The sequence below is a fragment of the Papilio machaon genome, chromosome 23 (genome assembly GCF_912999745.1).
Source record: "Papilio machaon chromosome 23, ilPapMach1.1, whole genome shotgun sequence".
Taxonomy (NCBI): Eukaryota; Metazoa; Arthropoda; class Insecta; order Lepidoptera; family Papilionidae; genus Papilio; species Papilio machaon.
In genome coordinates this window covers 803,124-813,214 of record NC_060008.1, presented here as the reverse complement: position 1 = coordinate 813,214, position 10,091 = coordinate 803,124, and the positions used below count along the sequence as shown (strand labels likewise).

At 32.6% G+C, this 10,091-nt stretch overlaps 1 protein-coding gene across 3 annotated transcripts in view; it reads right to left on the bottom strand.

Annotated features, from left to right (window-relative positions):
- Positions 1-943: 943 nt before the first annotated feature.
- LOC106711294 (potassium voltage-gated channel protein Shal) overlaps positions 944-10,091 on the bottom strand; it is a 48,296-nt gene continuing 39,148 nt past the window's right edge. The window contains exons 2-6 of one of the 3 annotated variants that reach the window (XM_045683661.1): positions 5,823-5,985; positions 5,138-5,326; positions 4,769-4,921; positions 4,020-4,082; positions 944-1,340 (exon numbers count right to left, since the gene is read on the bottom strand). In XM_045683661.1, the coding sequence (XP_045539617.1) occupies positions 1,242-1,340; positions 4,020-4,082; positions 4,769-4,921; positions 5,138-5,326; positions 5,823-5,985 (667 nt within the window). In that variant the 3' untranslated portion in view covers positions 944-1,241. Of the gene's footprint in view, positions 1,341-2,966; positions 3,084-4,019; positions 4,083-4,768; positions 4,922-5,137; positions 5,327-5,822; positions 5,986-10,091 lie in introns of all 3 variants that reach the window. The other 2 variants (XM_045683660.1, XM_045683662.1) reach the window with 2 other exon arrangements.

Below are 10,091 nucleotides of genomic sequence, written 5' to 3'. Positions count from 1 at the left end.
TCAAATATATTCTTATTTAAATTCTTTTTGGTAATTTAATTTTTAGGAACAGAAATAGACAAAGTTATCTGTCCGTTGGCATAATTACGAGACCAGAGTCTCCCTGTCTACGTAAAAGTGTTATAAGCTATCTTGTCATTTTATACCTATGTAGGTTTTCATAATTTTCTGACAGAACTAACTTCGAGAGCTGCATATTTTTTTCCGGACCAAATAAGATTGACGGACTTTATTTCGTTTTTAACTTACTATGCTTGAATTTAAATGAACCGTTTAAATAATAATATATATATTTATATATAACTTTGTTGAATTTTTATACTATCTATAATTTTATTTGTCATACTTTAATTACTATAATTTTTCAATTTAATATTTTACAAGAAACTGTATATTACAATTCTAACCGTCGGTTTCTGAGACCAAAAACTCTGTGAAAGATATCGTCATCCCTGTCATTATATTTGACAAAACAGAGATAACAATATGTTTTAAATGGAGATTAAGATCTCTAAAACCGACTGTTAGATAAATTATTTAGTTTTTACTTCTCAGGAATTCTCACAAATACTTTTCATTACTTCTCGTATCCATAATCGTATTATAATAGACATTTATCTAACTCCTAGTCTTCACTAACACCGAGTAACAGTTAATAATGTTTTAGTTTCACGAAGGCACTAGAAATCTAGTGGATGGGAAAGGGACATAGATAGGGAAGTATTAAGATAATGAATAATGGACATTCAGAATTCTTTATACGAACTAATTGATATGACATGAACTATTGACTACAGAGAATTTAAATTTGTCTTTTCTAAATAAGAATCAAGTAAATATTTTCGATTCTATTCAAGCGAGTCCGCTCTGAGAGATTTAAAACTCTTAATTAATATCAACTATGAGAAATACATCGAATAGGACGTTTAATTTAGATTAGCGACGCAAATCAATCGCCTATTCCTCAAATACTATTCAAATCCATAAAACCTCAAGTCCCAATTGGTATTTGGAATTAAAATACAAATGTGATATCAATAGGCAGTATTATGTTAGTACAAGACCATAAAGGCTCATAACCTAATAATTGTTAAATTCAGCATACAACGTCATTGCACTGTTTCATACTTCATCCATTTGTTGAGGAAGTCCGAAATTGTATACACCATTTCACTATTATACATTTGGTATGTATACACAAGTCACACATAGCTCTCCACATGGGCGCTAGTGGTTGGGTCCTAGAAGGATGCCTCTACGAGGTAAGTCCCGTCCATTGCGACACCGGTCTGGTTGCCTTGCACCGTGCTGCCTGCCGGAATGTATTTGCCACAAGCTTGCTGTGAAATCACAAATGAAAAACTTTAAAATACATTATTTTATTGTATATTTATATCTTTTAATTATCTTTGTGACTTGATAAGGAGTCAAAATCTAATTATAAATATTTTTAGATTGTTTTTTTAACATTATGTGATTTTTTAGTAACATTAGTGTCACTAACACTTTTTCTATGATTAATTCTTATTACTCGATAAGTATCTTACGTAATCTGTTAATATTTAATTATTCTGTAAATCAAATATTTTATATAACCAAAACTGCGTAATTGTTGTCTATTTTTTATCTGTTAAAAATTTTTCACTTAATGAAAATTGAACAATTTTCAAATTAGAAATTATAAAAGTAAAAATCACAAATATTCTTGTCATTTCTATCTACACAAATAAATTCGCTTACACTTTGAGACGCACAAGCATTGACATTAAAGCAAATTCCAGATATCTGGAAATATAAAAAACAAAAACATTGACGTGATTTAGGAGAGTGAAATAGAAAAAGGATCAAGAATGAAGTGTCGACATGTAAAAGTGGGGAACAAGTAGCAAGAGTGTGTGAAATGTGCTCAAAGCATGCCAATTAAAGAGAAAAAAAAATATAATTTTTGTTTACGTAGACCCATTAGTGTGTGAAGTTAGTATTGTCTTACTACGACCGCATTTATATATATGTAATTTTGATTATTAAAAATTGTAAGTGTTGAAATTGTTTCGTATGTGAATGGATTACGAAATGTTAGTACAGTTGACCGTTTTAAATATAATTAAAGTTTTGAATTCATACGGCCTATGTCTGCCAATTACATGCGTGCAGTGTGTTGGCATGACTTTGAGATTGTTTAGTTTCACATATGTATGTATACATTAATATATATCTAAAATCAAACGACATCATTTAAATAATATACAACACTGTTGGATCTACTCGATTTTGAGTCACATCACTAGCATTTGTATATGATTTTAATATATTAATTGATTTTTTTTTATTTTAAATTAAGAATAACATTTATTTGCTAATGATGTGATTCAGTCACAATATTTATTACATAAATACTTATACATAACATTTAATATACACTTGACGTATACAAGAATACACGCGACTTACAGCGATACGACAGCGAAAGCTTAAGAATACATTAAGACATAGAAAGTTTTACAATAACCTTTAATAATTATAAAGCAACATCTTTTAGCAGCCAACACCCTGCAGACATTTAAAGCCTCAAATACATCTCTTTTACCACCAATTTTTACCACGCAGCGAATACCATCAAATTATACATGTTTAAACAAATCTTGAATTATACAACGTGTAAAAAGAATACAAAAATAGTTCTTGAATCAAAACTTTCTTTTCCTTAAATCAATTTTTTTACATTTAGTAATTGTAATATTATTAAGAAAACAACATTTAGATTCATTTCGGTATCTTCCAAACGAGAATTAAACAAAAAATCACATGACACTGGCCAAATCCTCTAACATAATTTGAATTTGTAGTCTAGATACCCGTTGTATAAACCTAAATATACATATGATATTATTTCTGGAATTTTATAAAGCACTTTATTTTTACTTATTGGTTAAGGTTCGCTGCATGGTAAAATTATGTGGACGTACTGGTAAAGGGTCTTCACTGGGCGCGGCCGACATTGAAGTGTCTGAGGGGCGAGAGGTCGCGGTGTACCGGCGGTTCCCTCGCGCGCGCCCTTTCCTACCAGGATCTAATAGCAGGACCTGTTAGAGCCAATTGGATACCGAATATTCGTTAAATGTACAAATGTTTGCTCAAACATTGGTTGCGATTGGCTGTATTCACGATAGATTAAATAGAATATTAAAAGAAATTTTTGAATGTCAGTATATTGTGTAGTGTAAAAAAACTAGAGAATGTAGGATAATGTTGATCAGAATTATGATCATGGAATTCATGAATTCGAAAGAAAAAAATTCGAATTATTTATAATATCTAAATGTACGAGTATAAATAATATTTTCATGACTTCTACGTAAATGTAAAATATTTTCATCGTTACCTGTTGATATCACAATATGGTAGAAAACTAAACAAATTTCTGAGAACATCATTACCTTACAGTAGGATAAATGGACATAAAAAAACTTAGATTCACTTTATTTAATACTTACCTTTTCACCTTCACTTAAGGCTTTGTGAATTAATATTTTTATAAACATACAAATATAAATAAGACTTTGGACGACACATTTCATGTTAATAGGAATTACTTCGGCTTCCGAGTCCAGGGTGTAATTACGTATTGTAAAGGGCAATAGCAAATGGCAAATCAATTTGTGCCCAATTCCAACCTATTGGTGTAAATATACTATGTGAATTAGCACCTTATATAGATAACAAAATGTGCTTACATCAGGCGAAAGCTGTTCCCACTGAAGTATTTCCGCCTTAAGCACGAAAGGGACAAGTAGCGGACTCTAGCAAGACGTCGTAACCACACTGGCGAAGCGACAACAGGGAATACAAATACGTATGCTCATGGAGATCGATTTCTATGGCCTATCAGACAAATGAACCTAATACAAATCAAATTTAACTTCGATCAGATGTCAGTGATGGTACTGAAAGTGTTCGGCCATAGAAACAATCTTGTACGAAATTGGTTTGACATCGAGTCAGTGCGGAATGGTCTGTACCTCACGACGCGGCCGCGCGGTTAGCCCGATCGGGCTGATGCACCTTACGGAACGACGGCGCTTCTGTTGTGAAAACATTGCTTTATACAAAGTGTACTGAGTTATTTATATAAATACAATCAATTATAGATCAGATATTGTTTTTGTATGAAATCAGTGGGTTCCAATGAAATATTACTTTTGAAATCAGCTAACAAAGATACAGAGATATCCTAGAATTAACAAGTAAATTATTTTCCCATTTAAGTTAGTAATAAAGTGTCGCCTGCTATATCACTAAACATTTGATATATAAAACTATATGCATCATGATTCCCGCAGCATATTAAACAGTAGAAAACAGTTGTATCTCAAAAGTTTGTTAGAAACATATTAAAGCTTTTTTAACATGGTTCCAACAAATATTACTTTGTTCTTCGATGCTTCAACATACCTCATATATTATTATCGTCTTTATTTTTAATGTTTACGATGTTGTTGTTTTCTGAAATGTATTGTGTATTAGTTTGACAATAGAAAAAAAGAAACAAGTTATGGTACATTGTATTTGCTAGTGAATTTCTACTAATATTAGTGAAAACCAATTGAATTATTAGTAATATTGTAACACTACATATTGCAATTAATTTTACAGAATTTTGAATAATTCTATGTTGTTGCATAATGCCGTTTGGATTACTTAATGCTGCACCAACATTTCATTATATTATTAAGCTGATCTACTATGAAAGCTCGTTGTGTAAAGTTACCTGGTACTTCTGCGGACAGCAACCGCAGCGCGCGCAGCAGGCTAGAAGTGCGGGGGCGCGACCCGAGTGCGCGGGCGACGCGAGGGGGGAGGGCGAGCCGGGACGCTTTACAGCACCATTGTACGGATTCTCCATTTCGACAAATTCACGATCCTAAACAATTAAAAACATAAATTAGTGTATCTGTACAAGGCGGGGTTCGAATTCAGGATCTGCAGATTATAAGTCAAGTATTAATTACCACTGAGGCACCGACAATCAAATACATAGAAGGGACAGATTTTTTTTAGATTCGCGATGGAGACCTTTCAATTCAACAGGGTTCCATCTCTGACTTATTTAAAACTGAACGTAAAAATATATACGAACAGTAGTACGCTCCAAGCATCGCAGCAGATGATGGTGCTGCAATTCGAAAATATCTTCATCTCGTCCGGCGTCATCAAGTTCGACGCCAGACTCCTGTGCGGCGAGGCGTGCCTCAGCAGCTTTCTTCTTAGACACGAACGCCGCGCCCGACGACGCCTTAGCGATCCTGATACGGGCCAGGCGCGCTTTCTGTAAAACATTATAATCCAGTTTAAATACCATATAAAAAGATGCATCTTTAGTTCCACGCAAAAGTTATCAATATTGTTTTTGTCCATGAACATACCTTCTACTTGTAGTACTTACTACTAGCATTATGTTTATGTATGCGAAAAATAATGCTCTAAAGCACAAATAGTGTAACACATTAAATTTAATGACTGTGTGTTGGTCATATTGTACCACAGTATAGTATTATCAATAATTGTATTGATAATTATTTCATTTAATCAGTGCAGTGTATTATTATGGCTACAAATGTTGAGGAAGACCACAGAAAGTATGGATGGATTGTGTGAAAGAGGATATGCGTAAGAAGGGCGTCAATTCAGATATGACAGCTGATAGAGATGTATGGAGGAGCAGTACATCCTGTGTCTACCCTCTGTAGGGATAAGGGTAGTTTAATGATTATTATGTAATATAAATACTTTCAAAAGTAATAAAATAAGCTTGTTTATCATACCCTTTGCGCCTTTCTCTTGTCAGCACGTTGATTCTGATGGTAGATTCGGGAAAAGTTTGAGACGATGACGGGCACGGGCAGGGCGATGACAAGCACTCCGGACAGCGAGCACACGCCACCCACTATCTTACCGGCGATTGTCCCCGGCACCATGTCACCGTAGCTGGAATTATAGATGTATTCTATAACAATGGGCTTCTTGAACTAATTTAGGGTGATAATCTGTACATTTCGACCTACATAAGATCTAGAGATAGTCTAGAAAGGTATATTCAGTCAATTTTTTTTTTCTTAATAAATTCTCTACTTGTTTTGGAATTTGATTTACGGACATTAGAAAAATGCTCAAGATTCAGATATCCGTTGCGATAATTTCATGCTAGGTAAAATCTGCTAAACGTGTTTAATCTTTTAAAGTAGTAAATAATCTTAACTAATGTGACCATTAAATATTTGGTTAAATAAAAAAAGCTGTGTTGACACACTCGTCGTTTTAAAGTAGGTTTCTAGGTCACATAGGTAGGTACTAAAAGAAAGGCGGAAACTGAAAACTACGCCACTTTTCTCAAGATATAAAAGGTATAAATGCTTAATGCTTCATGCTAACTTCCCTCGTTACGTTCTCGTGTATTTATTTTATGACAAAGTAATATTTTTATGACAAAGTACAATGTTATTTTTTATATCATAAGGTGGCAAAAGAGCAAGCGGTCACTTGAATCCGTCTAAATAACGAAGCGACCGCTGCCCATAGATATCTGCAATTGCAGATGCGTTGCCTTTAATCGACAGAGAAGGGGATGCACAGAATAAGGATATGCCCTCTTCCTATGTGTCCCCTCCTCTGCCAAATCCACTTTCCCTTCCCATCCTTTCCTTATAAGAGAAGTGTGCGAAGGGAACGTGGACTAAAATGAGGCCTTCGGCACCAAACTCATCAGACGAAACGCGAAATTGCTTCGACTTGACGCCTGTCTTCTGTGTGGTCGTGGTATTTCACCAGGAAAGCCGGTCCATTCGAGCACTCAACAAATGTTGTTGCTGCGGGATCTACCACAGTTAAACTGTTTTGTTGCCTACAATTTGTTTTTTTTTATTTCTTATATTATTGACTTCCTTTATGAATGCAATAATAACATTATTGTTGTTTACTTCTAAATCTGGACTAAGTGTGCATAATTTTTAATTAAAATATTAAAAGAAATTACAACATCCTCTTAATATTTAAGTATAGTTTATCATATCATAAATAGTAAACTCTGTTACTTAACCTCAGCAGCGTTAACAATCAAATAAGACTTCATAACGCACGTCAGTTAAACTATGTCTAATGTTTAAACAAATACAGACAACTAAAACGATAAACCACTAGAGAAATCTGTTTGGTTTGGCACAAACGACTGACGCTGGTAACAATCTCTAGTCTAACAAATACACGATGTTTCAGTGCACAATATTATATGTAGTGCACTTCGTAACAACTATTTGAAATTGCTATTTTTTAATTTCCTTTATCTTTGATACATTTATTTAAAATTATTTGTATTAGTAAAAACAAAAACTTTGACACTAGTTATAAAAAGTTTAAATAAATTAGTTAATTAATTTTACACATAGATGGCGCTATTTTCAATCTCATTATAACAATGTTGGACCTGTCCGATCTTAGAATAACTTAAGACAAAATGTAATGTAAATCCCTAAATGGATGTAACTGGTCCGAAATAAAAGTTATTTTATTTTATTTATTTATTTATTAAATAATTTAAAGATGCATATGTCAAAAGATGTTATCTATATATATAAAAGAAAGTCGTGTTAGTTACACTATTTATAACTCAATAACGGCTGAATCGATTTGACTGAAAATTGATGAGCAGGTAGCTTAGAACTAGGAAACGGACACAGGATAATTTTTACCCCGTTTTCTATTTTTTATTCCGCGCGGATGGAGTCGCGGGTAAAAGCTAGTTTAAAATAATGTTACATACTTTAAATCAATGCCACATTTAAGGTTTTCTCAGTTTCACGTTTTTGTTGATTTATTCAACAATTGGCAACCAACTGACTATTTGTATACCGTTAAATTCTACCGTCGTTTTAAAAGGACAAGTGCCAGGAATGTTGTATCCTATTTCTTATTCCACGTGAAACGTTTGTCGTTATAAATGAGTTTAGTGGCTACTAGCTTTTGTCTAGTTCCTTCAAAGCAGAATTTAAAAAAATACAGCCGATGTTATTCTGTAATAATGTAGCTGTCTAATGGCAGAAGATTTTTTGCAATTGGTTCAGTAGTTTTTGAGTTCATGCGTTACATACAAAAGTAAAGTTCTCGCGAAATTTCTTGCCGCGCACGGCCGCGTTGTGGAATGGTCTGTTCTCGGCGGTATTTCCAAACCATTATTATTATTTTTCATTCCGCACGGACGGAGTCGCGGGTAAAAGCTAGTTTTTTATAAGAAAAGGGTGGGAAGGGAAAGAGGATTAACTTCTATTGCATAACTTTTCCTTTTCGAAATTACAGACAAACAAATATATTAAAGTAAGAAGAACAATTCATATAAATTTTCTAAATACATTAACATACATAATTAAAAAAAAAACAATTTCAAACAAAATTCACTCAAAAGTAACATAAGAAAAACAATTTCAAACAAAATGCATTCATAAGTACCATAAAAAACAATCTCAAACAAAATACACTAAAAAGAAACAAAATAATGTCATGAAAACTTCTTTCTTTCTTTCTTCTCTCTTTTAAAAACCCTCTAAACTCTAAAGAAAGTTCTCTTCTTTCTTGTAACATGTCTATATTGTATAATTATTGTTATTTCGCAGTCGGTGTCGGCCGAAGTAAATAGGTGACATTTTATATTTGAGATGTATTAGACATACTTACGTTTATGTCCCTACTTAGGCCGAAACCGACTCCAAAATAACAATAATTATACAATATAGACATGTTACAAGAAAGAAGAGAACTTTCTTTAGAGTTTAGAGGGTTTTTAAAAGAGAGAAGAAAGAAAGAAAGAAGTTTTCATGACATTATTTTGTTTCTTTTTAGTGTATTTTGTTTGAGATTGTTTTTTATGGTACTTATGAATGCATTTTGTTTGAAATTGTTTTTTTTATGTTACTTTTGAGTGAATTTTGTTTGAAATTGTTTTTTTTTTAAGTTACTTTTGAGCGCATTTTGTTTGAGATAGTTTTTTTTTTGTTTTGAAGTCGGCTATTTTTTTTTCTTAAAATGTTTGTTTTATTTCTCAATTTTTAGTGAATTTGAAGTTTAATTACAAATTTCCTTAATACGTATAAGGACATAAATAAGACAAATAAAGAAAAGGACTTTCCTATTTAATATGTGTGTACTTCAATTCAAAAACTAATTTAGAATACACCAGATAACCACTTATCCTTTAAACAATGAAATAATTATCAAAATCGGTATACAAATTGAAAATTAACGAACTAATACATCGTAGCGTGCCTTTAATTTTGTCCAGCCGCGCGCCGCAGTAGCATTTTTCGAATGCGCGTAGTTTTTAATAATTTAATATCTTCCAAACTATTGATCAGAATTACATAGTTTAAAGGCTAATGTAATCTGCATTTAATACTTTAGCCATCAAACATATTTATTTGGATAAGGATTCATATCGAATATAATATAATAGCGCCGTAAGCTTACGACGCTGTTTTTCGTGTGCAATTTAATCGAAGTTTGTTCATAATAACATGGTTTTTGTGAGACATCCATAGATGATAGATATATGCCACCTGAGACTTTTATTTAGCAAATTTAAGGATCTATAATTACTCGATACATCATTTTAATGTAGGTCATATAGTTTGACCTACGTAAGCCCAGAAAGCAAATTTGTGCTATTCATTGTAACGCGATGTAGCATTTTTCGTTCCCGCGTAATTTTATTCTTACGATATCTCCTAAACTATTAGACAGAATGATATAGTTTCAATTGCAAATATAATCTACATTAAATTCTCTTGATAATGAACATATTTATTTACATAAGGGTTAATACTGAACTTGAATAATAGCGTCGGAAATAGGGCAAGAATTTAATTAATGTTTCGTAAAGAAAAGAATGGTTATTGTGAGAAAACTATAAAAGATAGATATATGCTATCGCGGACTTTTATTTAGCACATTTAAAGAGCTACAATTCGCCATACGTCATTTTGATGTAGGTCTTATAGTTTAGCCTACGTAAGCGCTGAAAGCAAAAATGTCCCTAATTTTCGCAACAA